Source organism: Schistocerca americana, chromosome 1 (assembly GCF_021461395.2).
Source record: "Schistocerca americana isolate TAMUIC-IGC-003095 chromosome 1, iqSchAmer2.1, whole genome shotgun sequence".
Taxonomy (NCBI): domain Eukaryota; kingdom Metazoa; phylum Arthropoda; class Insecta; order Orthoptera; family Acrididae; genus Schistocerca; species Schistocerca americana.
In genome coordinates, this window is record NC_060119.1 from 1,008,796,385 (window position 1) to 1,008,811,278 (window position 14,894).

General features: G+C 38.8%; 1 protein-coding gene across 1 annotated transcript in view; it reads right to left on the reverse strand.

Moving 5' to 3' along the window:
* The window catches only part of LOC124616111, a 235,005-nt gene that overhangs the window by 84,036 nt on the left and 136,075 nt on the right, over nt 1–14,894 (reverse strand). Inside the window, exon 6 of the mRNA XM_047144378.1 lies at nt 11,474–11,652. Within this exon, the coding sequence (XP_047000334.1) occupies nt 11,474–11,652 (179 nt within the window). The remainder of the gene's footprint in view (nt 1–11,473; nt 11,653–14,894) is intronic.

Here is a 14,894-nt window from a genome sequence, read left to right on the forward strand (position 1 = left end):
AAATAGAACACAGAACAACTGCATTCACAAATTGTAGTTTAAGAAGCACGAAATGAATTATACAGCCACAGAGAAGAAACTTCTTGCCACACTCTGGAGCATAAAGAAATTTCAAACATTGATTTGGGGTTCAAAAATAGTTATATTGAGGATGAGGAAAAAGTTTGGATACACCCCTCTAAAACTTGAATGGTGTGAGGAGTCATAAGGGTGTCCGGTATGGGGTGCATGTAGGGGGGCACAACTTTTAGGTGCCATGGCGGCAGTTGCGGCCATCTTGAAATCCACCATCCTGAATTTGGATTACTTGTTTCAAATGGGAAGGGGGTTATAAGGCAATCTTTCTCAGGAATGCATATGTGAAATTTGTTTTAAGATATCTTTATTTGTGTAGGCGCTATGAGCTGTTAAAGTTTGAAATTACTAGGAGGTGATCAATTCTGTTTATTATTGCATGTGACCACAATGGCACTTACACAGCAGGAATTAACTGGAACTGTGTTAATGAATGGTGGACGAAGTACCAGAGTGACTGCTGCCGACTTCAATGCTCGGCATCCTGAGACACAGAAGATTTCATATATGACAGTATCCAAGTTATTGGACAAATTTCACGCAATAGGTTCTGCGCTGAACAAGCCACGCAATGCATGTCCAAGAACAGCCACCGACGAGGAGACTTCAACAGCAATAGTGTATCGTTTCTGAAAGTCCACATTGCAGTACACGCCAGTTATCAGCAATATGCAGTGTCTATCAGTTTTGTGTTGTTACAAGTTACAGCTGCAACATCATCTCTCTGATGATAATTCTGATCAGTGGATGCAGTTTGCAGAATGGGCTCAGGATCAGTGTAACAGGAATCTTCATATGACAGGTGTTGTTCTGTGATGAAGCTAATTTCTCCGTGCAAGGAGAAGTAAACAAACCAAATCATCATTACTGGTCAGATGCAGGGTGGATCACTGAAGATGCTGGTGGTGAAAAAGTGATGGTTTGGTGTGGGATTTGGGACACAAGAATTGTGGGTCTGTTGTTTCCTGATGGAGAGAGGTATCTTAACAAGCTCCACAATTACCTGCTTCCAACACCGTCGAATCCAGAGTGTGATTTCCCAACCTCATTCCAACAAGATGCTGGACCACCCCACTATGCTACCAAAGTCAGTCTGTTTCTGGACGAACAGTTCAGAATCACTGGATATATAGAAAGGGTCTTATCGAATAGTCTCCACGGTCCCCTGCCCTTACATGCCTTGACTTTTATCTGTGGGGACATTAGAACCAATGGTTTAAGAGGTAAAAATCAACAATACAGTCCATCTTTGCCAGCGTATTCAGGAGTCATGTGCCTCTATTGATCCACGTATCTTGCGATATGTGCAGCATGTCTGACAAAAAAGACTGTGTGCCCAGTGCAATGGAGGTCTCATTGGGCATATGCTGTAATGCTGACTGACAAGTGTCCACAACTTTAACAAATCATAACTCCTACACAAATAAATATATCTTAAAACAGATTTCACACATCAATTCCTGTGAAAGAAACGGTTCAAAATGATGAATCAAAGGATCTCCTTCCCATCTGAAGCCCACAAACCAAATCCAGGATGGCGGATTTCAAGATGGCCACCGCTGTCGTCATAGTTCCTATACGTTGCACCCCTACCTACAGACACCACATACCAGAAGCTATTATTATTCCTCACATCATTCAACTTTTGTAGGAGTGTGTCCAAACTTTCACCTCACCCTGTATACTGACCATCCCTCTTTTGAGGCTATCTTTTTTTTCTTTCTTCGATCATAACAAATCTATTCTTTACTTTACTTTCTTCCTTCTCCACCAGGAGTATCAGTTCTATCTTTCCCTCTATCCATATTCATGAGTTTCCAGCAGTGAAACCCTTCTCTTTTCTGCATTTTTCTATTGTAACCTGTTGTCACAGGAAGGGAGAGCAACACATGTGATGTTATGACTTGGATGTAATTTTCTCGCCATACAACCTATTGTATACGAAACCGTGTGCTGCATGTTAGGCACGCCATATGTTGTGGGGAAAGATAACGGGGGAAAGCCAATGTCTGAAAAATGACATGATAATATGAGTGTAATGAGTAGATGATAATTGTGCCATCTATCTAGCGAGAAATCAATTAATTCATAGTGCAGATGAGCAACAACACTTAAAACAAGATCATTTTAGTAGCAGACATGAAAATTAGGCTATGTTCAAGTAATGCAATGTTTTATCAGTTTCAGAAGACATATTTAATCACTCATATGGGGCGATTAAATATTGTTTGACTTCTGAATAACATATGCTTGTTTTCATAAGTGAAAGAAAATAGAGTTATCTCCACTAACCTAGCAGGTTTTGTCATAAACATGAACTTCGTTGATTCTTCACAGGATGAAAACAGCAGTTTCAGTCCTTGCTTTGTAAGTCTTGCGGAATTTTTAATGATTCATGTGTTAGCTTGGATAATATTAAATGCACAACATAGTGGATCTAAATGACCCAGAGAAAAAGAAACAAACACGAGATCATCGTTATCTGAAGTTATACACTAACACAGATGCGTTTTTGTACACTACAAACATTTAGGTAAAAGCAATTTTGTATAAGGATTATGGTGCAGTAGGCTATAAAATGCCAATAAAGGCACACCAGAAGTGGAGGAATGTCTCCCTGTCAGGATGTCAGGAATGAAATTGAGGTACTGTGCAGACAGATTTTGTAGTGTGAAATGTACCTTGCTTTAGGTGAATTGAGGGAGTTGAAGTGGGTGGGCAGACCTTTAGAGTGGGTGTCCTATGCCTAGGGTCAAGTGTGTTCAAGAAACAAGTGGTCTGTACCATATTTTCTGCAGAAGTATCTGGGGATAGGTATACCCAATAAAGACACCTAGTTCTTTGGTTATGTGAACTTACAAAGAGATAACCTAAACTGTTTCTGGTAGGGAATGAATAAGGGACATTCATCTGAAAGGAAGAATGGTTGTACAGTGTCTGCCCACTGAAAGGGTTGCACTCAATTATTAAGGTTGGGAAAGATGTTTTGAGTGAAAATTGGTCACTTTATCGAAGGGGGTGTCCAAATTAGTTAAGCGCAAACAAATTTACTCCAGAACCAATGTGTGGTGATTTGCGCTCTGAGTATCTAGACATTTTAAAAACTGAGATTTTGACAGTTAAGGATGAAATTGTGAATTTCAATTTAAAATGAAGAAAACACATCCCATGCTCTTATAAGCTAGAAGCAAAATAATTATTACAGAGTTATTACAGAGTGCGTAATGATCAAGCTCGAACACCATGGTATAGTCAATTGCTATAGAAATATGCCATGCTAACTCTGAGAGCAAATAAATAATCATGCATGAACATTACAAGGAAATATTCAATGAATGAAATGGATAACAAACTGTAAAGGGTATCAAATATGTGACATTTAATTGCAAAGAGTATGTTTAAAGGAGTTTTACACAACATCTTTCCTCTCTGTGGGGCATCTGTAACGTAGCAAAGATATTCGTGAGAGTGGCCTATGCTCCACTGAAGACACTCATGCTGGTGAAAGATGGTCGTGTCTTTTATAAACATTCTATATAGTGTGAAAAATATAAAGAGTATGCCCCAATCTGTGATATGTGCAGATGGTGTATATGCAGTGACAACACAACAGGGGCAAGGCATGGGGAGCATGGAAACACTTCCTGCACATCAACATTTATTCCTTGATGACACCCCTTGGAGGAGTTGTGAACACCTCAGTGAAAACAGAAATACTACAACCTAACAGCTCGAGACAAATGAAGATTGTAAAATCTTAGACCGTAAGTTCAGTTCGGTGTGGTCGGATGTACTGAATGACATACTCTAAGTAATGAGTTATTGATAGTTGGATCTGCCTTCACAACTGTGTAAATAGTTGAAACAATACAGCAGATTATTGTTGAAGACATGTTCATCATTCAGTAGCTGGAAATAGAGACACCTTCTTACAGTATCATTGCAGCTGGAGGCGAAGTCAAGAAGAATAAGTTTACATATGGCTGCGGTACAGAGTTGCCGGACCATGAGAACAAAACAAAAAGGCAGCTGTATGTGAAGAAAAACAAAGAAAGGTAACTTAAGACCACATCAAACTGACAGATTCGCCATGCTATGTTCACTACTCATGGTGTTACAATCAAATAACCATACAAACATACACACAAAAAGAAAACACTGTAGGGTAAGGATGTGACTTGGGAAACTTCCCAGTCTTTGGCTACGGATCTTTCTACAAGTCTGCAGTTGTATATGACTGCAAAGTATAGGGGTGCTGCATCAGCTTATTCTGAAAGGAACTTAACTAGTTGAGAGACCTTGCCTTTCTCAAGTGTTTTAAGCTGCTTCACTACGCCGAGGACATCTACTTCTAAGTTGCTCTATTTGGCAGTTGTTCTTGATTCAAATTCTGGAATATTTACTTCATCTCCTTTTGTGAAGGAAAACTGTTTAGTTAACTCTGCTTCAGTAGCACTGTGATCAATAACATCACCATTGTTATTGCATAGTGATGGTACTGACCGTGTCTTGCCACTGCTGTACTTTACACATGACCAGAATCTCCTTGTGATTTCTGCCAGATTTTGAGACACAGTTTCATTGTGACAACTACTAAAAGCCTCTTGCATCAAAGTCCATGCTAAATTTTGATCTTCAGTAAAGTATAAGGTATCTTTGCCTAAGTTGACAGTCAACTGCCAGTCCCAGCATGAAGCACAGATTCTCTGTAGGCCTGTATACAATACTACAATTTCTTGGCATCATCAGAACTTCATTATACACAGTACTATACAGGAACAGTTGCATACACAGCTACCAGTATTAACTACTATCATTTTATAACTCGTGAGCAGGTAATAAAGACATGTTACAATTCTTGTTTTGCTTTGGAAGCAGACATTGCACTGCTATTACTTGATTTACTTATCTCTAACTAGTTTTACAATTGCTGGCCCATTTTCAATCAACAATTCTTGCAATCATTCAAGCCACCAAGTTTATGTTTAGTGTTAATCCAGAAAAAGGAAACACCACATATCTGTGTATGTAGCACAAGTTATTTTTGTTACATCTGTGGATACATGACACTGAAATTACAAAAATTGAAACTGATTCCTCTCGTCAAGTTATGTTTTGAAATTTTTTCGGGTGTAAGGTTGGCAAACAGTACAAGAACTGCTGCCTGCTGCCTCCCCACCCCGCGCACACACTTGCCAAATTCCTAATTTACCATCTGCTATATGCCCTGTGTGTCATGGTGAAAAAACTGCCAATACCACTGCCTCCTGAGGATCTGACTGATTCAAGACAAATACAGTGAGGAACATGAAGAAGAGAGTGAAAGAGAGATGCATGCTGACCAAACACTACATCATCACTGTGGATCACATGAATAATACTTTTTGTCTCAAGAGGATCTCAATAATCTTTAAATTTATAGAAGCAACAGGCTGGGCTTTTACTTTCACGATGAAAAGGACGGAATGTTCTTCTTTGGTATAAGAAAGCAACTGTTTATTGTGTTTTTTTTCTGAATATTTCTTGACTGAAGATGACTTTTTTTAATGATACTGGGTCCACCATTCCTGTGTAAATGAGTGGCACTTATTCACAGATTCCAGCAAAGTTAGACTAAAATCAGCACTTCTCAACAATAAAAATAAATTTTCTCCTGTTCCGAGTGCTCATTGTCATTAATCCAAAGATGTATGAGAACTTTAAACTGCTACCCACACATCTGTATCTACAGTAGCATACATAATCCGCAAACCACCACTCAGTGCATGGCAGAGGGTGCTTTGTAGCACTATTACAGTCTGATTAAAATTACTTGTTGGTTGACACTTCCTCTGATCAGAATGCTCAATGTCACATCCAAACCATTTGATGCTGCCAAAGTGCTACAGCAAATATTCACTTCACTTGCAGTTCCTTGTCTTGCTATATGGATCCTTTTGCACAAGACATGATTTGGCATCACATACACAATTGTCATCATCACAGGGATTGGCCTACACAAGATAAGCTTCATAAGATATTGTGTGGGGCTGAAATGTTTCAGGGCAACAAATCATTGTTGCGACTGGTTCTGCAGAGTCATAAACATAGTGGTTTAATGCAGAATGCTGGCACAGCAGACTGGTTAAGATACATTACTGATGTATAGAAGGTCTTGGGTTCGAACCTTGTCGGATGCTCTGAAATTTTTTATTTTTAAATCTTTATCAATTAATTGGTTTAGATGTATTTTCTAAAATTTCTAATCCTTTGCCACTTCATTTTCATCAACTTATCAACTTTTTTATTTAATCTTTTTTTTTATCATTCAGTTTTTGTTTAGAATCTGTCTGTCACCAATAACGTGTAACCAAGTGCCAACCAGAACTGCTGTTGGTACAAGTCAGCTTGTGCAGCCAATATGAGGATAATCTCCGGTATGTAATAAAAGAGAAATTACAGTTTGCTTTTGGTGCTGACGCTGAAATTTTTCTGCCTTGAGCTTTCTCATAGAGGTTTGCAAGAATTGCTGTGAACAAAGCAAGAGTGACTGATACTTGTTGACGATTGTTTTCTCGGATACACAGCACATCACCAGGCGGTGGTAAGGTTAGGAAATGAGTTTAAATTCAGGGCTACAAAACAAGTCATCTGCTGCAGTTTAGTCATTGGTCATTTAAAATCAGCTGTAAACAGAGCATCTCACATTCCTGTCGTGCCTCATGGTGGCCACTGCCAACATTGCTCCATATTAGATGTAAGTAACAGTGCCTGTGAAGTGACTAAATGCGTTTGTGTGTCACCTACAACCGAGAGGCAGCCAGCAGCCAATGTGGTAGCATTGTAGTGGTGAGTCAGACACAGACATCAACTTACAAATGATTTTATTCAGACTATAGTCATTCCCTACCCTGTTCCCCTAGTAAATGGTGTGAGGCAAAAATCCCTGTCTACACAGCTTTACACAGGCCATAATTTCTCTCACCTTGTCTTCACAGTCCTTAAGCAAACTAGATGTTTGGAGGAAGTTACCATTCATCACAACAAACAGTACTTCTGTTTGTGTCATCCTGTATCATCCTACAGTCACTCGACGATGACATTTTTCTCTATACTACAGTTTCATCAGCGGACAGTTGCAGACTGCTGCTCACCCTGTTTCTCAGATCATTTATCTAAACAGAGAACAAAATGGCTGTATTACACTTCCCTGGCCAACCCTTATCCCTACGCATGCCTCTTTTTGTTATAGGAAAAGGAGTGCAACAGTGCACAAGTATTTTATAGCTGAAGGGGCGTGCCGGCAACACTGGGCGGGACTCAAAAGGTGAACCACGACAGGGATGGGGCTTTACCACGAGTGAGAGCAAGGCCCAGCGGAAGATTGTAGCATTCAGACTCAGTGACTGGCAGACAGAGTACGAGAAATCCCATTTAGCTGAGCAGCTGCAGAAATCTGGTGTGTTTAGTTGTTGGCAAGGAGCATGGAAGGGGTGATGTGCCATGATGGAAATGAATGACCACAGTGACAATTAAATAGAGATGAATTCAATAAGCAGCTCATCCAAGAAGGTTTCAGAAGAAAAGGGGACGAGTGTGCGCGTGAAACGCAGCCTCATTGAGGTGAGATTATGTTAAGTTATTCAATAACAAAGGTTTTAAAATTACAATGAACTTTAATGCTGAAATATAAATTCCTGGCATAAAAAATTCCAATTTTACACTAAATGATTAACAATATAATGAAAGTAGGAGCAGCAGATAAATTTCAGCTTAGGTACTTATGTATAAATGTATTTAGTTGTATTAACTGTATTTGTTCTTGACTAATAAATATTTTGCTTTTAATAATTACAAAACCTTTATTATTGAGCAAACTAGTGAACTCGCCAAAAAAATGGACAGGAGCAGAAAGCTGAGAAAATTTCAATTTCTTCAATACATGATTCATATGCGTAGAATAAGATCAATAGTTTTTAGTATGTACGGAAAATGCAAGTATGCAAATTTTGCTAATGACAGTACGAGGGCACAAAAGGGTGCTGACCACCTTGGCTACGGTCATTTGTTTGCCAGAGCTGGAGCAGTAAGGAGATATGTATGAACAGTGATCGGCTCGCTTTTCTGTTGCATTTAGAAATTTTAGGAGTATGAGCTATAGGCTCGTGATATTTACATGTGTTGGCAGCAAATATTTATAAAATCTATGGTCATATAGTTATGTGGACTTCAGTAAGATTTCAACATGTTAGTGAAAGTGCGACTTACAATGTTCATATATTACATATAATACATTGGTTGCTGGAAGCATTTACAAAATCTATTACATGAAAACTAGTTGGTACAGAAATTAGATCTGGATTCAGGTGCAAATTATCTTTGTTTTTGTAACTGAAAACAAAAAGGAACTTTTTTGCCAACCAAAGTAATTGTCTCATATTTATACAGACTGTTCTCCCAACTGCAACAATTAATTCTAATACATATTTATTAAAGAAGAATATGACTGAACATCCTATTAATGAAGAAGTCACCAGAAACAGAGCGTATACTCAGATAGGGGAAGCATTTTGCTATGTCCTTTTCAAAGGAAATACCATGGTATTTGCTTTAATCGATTTAGAGAAACCATGGAAAACAAAAACCTGGATGGCTAAATCGAGGGTTGAACCCTGCTTGCTCAAATAAAAGTCAAGTATACTAACCATTGTGCTTAAGTTGCTCAGTATATTATTATTATTATTATTATTATTATTATTATTATTATCATCTGACAAACATGGTTTTGCCCGGGATTCATTTTGTCAATTTCCTATTAGAAACAAACACAAAAATTGAATTGCAATTGTAGTGAACTATCAAAAAAAATTCCATTTCCATGTATTCATGAAGACACTTTTGAGATTATGAAACAGTTGTACAAAGAAATACACTTAATGTACAAATGTACAATATCCACATTACAAATCATGTTTCTGGATAGTTTCTGTATGCTGGACACAGCTGCTTAACATGTCTACAACACGATTTTTTAAACGCCTCTAAGGCAATGTCTCTTCATAGTTCTATACACGGCAACTATTTCTGCCTACAGCTGTTTGTGCTTCAGAGTTGAATGCTGTCAAAAGCGCTGCCAGATGTCAGGGATTTCCTTAAGTTGACTTAACTGTAGTAGTATCTTAGTAGTAAAGTAAAAATGTATTATATCTTCATGGAAGGTATTGCATTTTTTTAAGCATCTCAGTAACCCGCCTGGCTTCAACCTTTGTTAGTCACTGTCCTTCACCCCTTCTGTTTTAAATGTTTCTTCAGTCAGTCGGCAGTTTATGGTGGCAACACAACACCATTTTTGCGGGTAGTCTGGCAAAACCAGTTCACAGACGTTGGCAGCTGACAGAATCAGGTATACTATTAAAGGTAACCCCCTCAGTGTCAGTTAAGGCCTGAAGATAGTGTATTGAAGCACTGAAACTGGCAGCCATATAATAAATACCAACGTAAGGAAGGCTGTAGGTGTTCCATTTTATTACATAAGTGAACAGCCAAAGGCCCTCAAAACTCCAAGCAGAAGGATGGGCATACAAAAACTATTCCCCTCCCAGTTCTCACTTCAGCATACACAGCCTCGTATGTATGCCCCCACAAGCAGCACTTTACCATGCCCCACCCCTACACTGCTATCTGCCCTCTCCCTCTCTGCCATAGCCTCCTCCTTACCCCCACTACCCAAGATTACTTCTCTCATCATGCTCTGTTGCCAACAGCTTAGCCTTGGCAGCCAGAGAGAGTGGTCATGTGCCTATGAGTTGTATTTGCATGAACGTGCATGTATGTTGCCTAATTGAGAAGAAAGCTTTTTGGCAAAAACATTACTTGTTTAGCAGTCTTTTAGTTGTATCTGTCTGGGACTCAACATCTCCACTATATGGGGGGGCAGGGGAGGAGAAAAAAAAGAAGGAAAAAAAAGAAGGAAAAAAAGAAGGAAAAAAAAGAAGGGGGGAAAAAAAGAAGGGGGAAAAAAGAAGGGAAAAAAAAGAAGGAAAAAAAAAAAGAAGGAGGAGGAGGTCAGTGTTTAATTACGTCATACCTCCTGATCTATGAGTCATACAATGGTACAATTTTGCAGGTACATTCAATGGTTCAGCAGTATACGTGGATACTGTCTACAAAATGTGTTGCAAATAGATTTAGTGCCAAAGAAGTAATAAATTTAAATGTTATCCACAATGGGTTAGTTTTTCATGCATCTCTGTGTTAATGATGTCATATCTCCTGAACTGTGTGTGGCATAATGACATATTTTTGTAGGTGCATTTAGCAGCATATTTGGATAATACCTGCGAGTTTATTATGAACACAGTTAGCACCACAGAAATAACACATTTGAACCCCATGCATGATGCAGCTGATTTTCATGCATCTAATTGTTTATGGCAACATATCTCCTGAACTATGATAGGTAGGTGTTTCCTACCCCCCACAGCAATTGTTGCCTGACAGTAAGATATACGACAACGACGTTTGGTTGAAATCAGTCCAGTGGTTTAGGAGGAGATGGGGAAACAAACAAACACACACACACACACACACACACACACACACACACACACACACACACACACACACACACACCTTTTATAATGTGTATAGATAATAATAATAATAAAATTAAAACAATTACTGCCCTCGGTTGCAAGATGAATACTTTATCTTGTGACCAAGGGCTGTAATGGTTTTAATTTTACCTTGTAACTGCTGCTGACAACGCAGCCATGTTAGAAAAAAATAAAATAAAATAATAATACGGAAATATGGAAACTCCAACAAAGGGTTTCCACATTGCTAATATTTATTTTTAATGTATATTGCAGAAATCAGGAGTTCCGTATCAGAATCATCAGAAATGAGCAGGCTTAAGGCAGATATAGCTGTGACTGAGTTTTTAGGTTGCCCTTATGTTTACCAAGTCCCTCACTGGAACTGATCCTACTTGATACCTACACAGTTGAATGGTTATGTGCAATCAACCGCACGCTGTCATAATTAAAGGCTGTGTTTAAAGTTGCACAGTGCGAATATCTGCAAGGGCAGCAATATAAACTATTCCATATTTTACTAAATAATAATCATAAATTCCTCAGTGTTACCTGGAGCTGAACCTGGAATCCTCTGGGAATTGAGTATTCCACTGTAGAGATGTCCAATGAAAGTTCTATTCTGTCTTGTAATTACTTAGTTACCATGCACCATACCTCTAGTTAATATCCACATGTTTCACTAGTAGTAAAGTTTTGTGTCTTCTTATAATATATCTCAATCTCTGCATGTTTGTGCAAGGCAAATTTACAATAACCTACGCAGTAGTTCTGTCTTCTCAATGCAGCAGAATGAGAAACTCTGATGAAGAACTATCACTCACCTGCAAGATTCTTTCATGCATTCAGGATTTAGACAGCGAAATATTTTATCTTCTTCTGGGGGAATGGAAGCAAAATCACAGAACGGGCATACTTCTAAGCCAGGAATAGCTGCTGATTTAACCTCTTCTATTTGCTTCCTTTGTAACATTTTTGAAAAAACTGAAGGTCTGAGAACACCCTGCAACAAAAAGAAAATTTTTTTGTCTCTTAGGTGAATGAAATTAACTCTTATTTTAAGTACAGAGTTACCACTGTACTCATTGTACAAAGCCTACAAAAATGGCACAGCCCATTTCCATTCCATCAGTGAGCTATACCATTTTGTTTTGGCTTAAGGGGGTGTTAAAATAATGCCTCAATTGGATTTCAATCTGTACCAGGACTGCAGACGTGTCTACAAACAAACAAAAGATTATTATACAACTTTATTTTTTCAGGTTATAATTAAAGCTTTATTACAATCCCTCTGACACCTGTGGTCCATTTTACACTACTGCTGTATACATACAATGCTGCACAATTATGAATATTGTTTTTCAAGTTGATGGTGTCAACCTATAAAGTCTTTTTACAAATAAAGCACAGAGTATACAAAACTGGCCAGCTGGCACCTGACGAATACATCACCAAAGCATGTCAGAACGTATTTAAACCTGCTTAAGTTTCATTCATCAACACAAATGCAGTTGTCATAGCCCTTTCAGCACTATTCGTTAGTTAAAAAATTAATATACACTCCATACCTACTGCTACTCAAGTTGAGAGAGCGAACTTATAATAGATGATCAATCATTATTGGGTGCTGTTATAATTGACATAATTAACTTTTATGGCAAATATTTTGAACTAGCTTAGCACTTGATGTTTCACCCGCATAGACTGTATGGCCTACAAATTTTGTTTTTGTTTTTATTTAATTGAATTTTTATGATGTTCACAAATTGGAACATCTTCTAAGCTTTTCACGCTAATTAAGGCCATGCAAGCATGCTCTTTTCCATATGTACTTTTGACCAAAAAATGATTTTGTTAGCTGAATCCCAAAGTTTTTGTTAATCACGCCTTTTGCATTGTTGTGAAGATATTACCATAACAGCTTTCATCCCCTAACAAATATTTCTTTATATCAATCTGATAAATGAGGTACCAATTTTCATAAATTTAGTTTTAAAAATTTTTTACAGTAATGAAATACGAGGGTTATTCCAAAAGTAAGGTCCGATTCGCCGTAACTATTGAAATTTGGCGCCAATGACAAAACACGCATGCGCGCCGACTCCCGGCAAGCCTTGCGCGTCAAACGCCGCCATTCGCTTTGTTACTGTTGCTGAGTGTAGTTCACAGTGCCACTTTACAATGTTTAAGACAATTGATCAGCCCGCCGATTGTGAAGTAAGGGCAGTGATACGGTTTTTGTCTGCAAGAAACAATTCAGCGGCGGAAATCCATCGGCAGATTACTGAAGTGTACGGTCCTAACATAATGAGCGACAGTAAAGTGCGCAAGTGGGTGCGAGCTTTTAATGAAGGACGGGATAATGTGCACGATGAACCACCGTGTGGCCGACCATCAGTGATTTCAGACGATTTGGTCAATGCGGTTGACAAAAAAATTCGTGAAGATCGCCGATTCACTATTACAGACGTAGACATGCATTTTCCGAATGTGAGTAGAACAACTTTGTACAGAATTGTGTCTGAACATTTGAAGTTTCACAAATTGTGTGCCCGTTGGGTTCCCAGGCTGCTTACTGAGCCCCAACGAATGAAAAGAATGGCTTTTGCTCTTGATTTTTTGGAGCGATATCATAAGGAAGGTGACAGTCTTTTAGACAATGTTGTCACAGGGGATGAGACATGGGTTTCTCACATCACTCCAGAGTCTAAACGTCAGTCAATGCAATGGCGTCACACGTTATCGCCAGTCAAGGTCAAGGCAAAGCAGACAATCTCAACACGTAAGGTTATGGCGACTGTGTTCTGGGATAGACGTGGAGTATTGTTAGTCGACTTTATGGAGAGAGGAACAACGATTAATAAAGCCGCCTACTGCGCTACCCTGACTAAACTTCGACGTGCAATCCAGAATAAGCGACGTGGTCTTTTGTCGTCTGGAATCTTGTTGTTGCATGACAATGCCAGACCCCACACTGCAAATGAAACGCAAGCTCTGATCAAGAAATTTGGATGGGATCAGATGGACCATCCTCCTTACAGTCCGGACCTGGCGCCAAGTGATTTCCACCTGTTCCGTTACTTAAAGGAGTTTCTCGGCGGCAAGCGCTTCGACACAGATGATGAAGTGAAAGAAGCAGTTAAGGACTGGTTATCGTCACAGGCGGCCGATTTCTATAACATGGGCATTCAAAAGCTTGTTGAACGATGTGACAAATGTTTAAATAAGTATGGAAGTTATGTAGAAAAATAGATAAAGATGTAAGGAATGTAAATAAAACAATTGTTTTGAAAAAACATTTTAGTTTTGATTTTTTTTTTTATAACCGGACCTTACTTTTGGAATAACCCTCGTACTTTCTTTAAAATTTTCATCCCCTATTGTACTCCCTTAGAGGTTGAATTTCCAGAAATATTGAAACAAGTATTTTTTTTTTTATTTCTAACCAAGAAATTACATACAAATTGTAATATACAAAGTCTTAAAAATTCTTTAGTAGTTATTTCATAATTATTTATTTTCAAAAAACCTTTCACCTACTACTTTACCTCCTTAGTGGTTGAATTTCCAAAGACAGTGACATGCATATGTTTTATTTCTAACAGAGAAGCCAAATACAAATTTTCATAGAATTTAGCTTCATAAATGCTTGCACAATGAAATATTTCCATAAAAACTTTCACCCCCCGTTACACTCCCCCCACGAGCACACAGAAATACCGCAACACGATGTGGCACGGTCTCGACTAATGTCTGAAGTAGTGCTGGAGGGAATTGACACCATGAATTCTGCAGGGCAGTCCATAAATTTGTAAGAGTACAAGGGGGTGGAGATCTCTTCTGAGCAGCACATTGAAAGGCATCCCAGATATGCTCAATAATGTTCATTTCTGGGGAGTTTGGTGGCCACCGCAAGTGTTTAAACTCAGAAGAGTGTTCCTAGGGACACTCTGTAGCAATTGTGGACGTGTGGGGTGTCACATTTCCTGCTGGAATTGCCCAAGTCCGTCAGAATACACAACGGACATGAATAGATGCAGGTGATCAGACAGGAGGCTTATGTATGTGTCACCTGTCCGAGTCACGTCTAGATGTATAAGGTGTCCCATGTAACTCCCATGTTAACTCCAACTGCACATGCTCCACACCATTACAAAGCCTCCACCAGTTTGAACAGTCCTCTCCTGACATGCAGGGTCCATGGATTCATGAGGTTGTCTCCATACCTGTACACGTCCATCCACT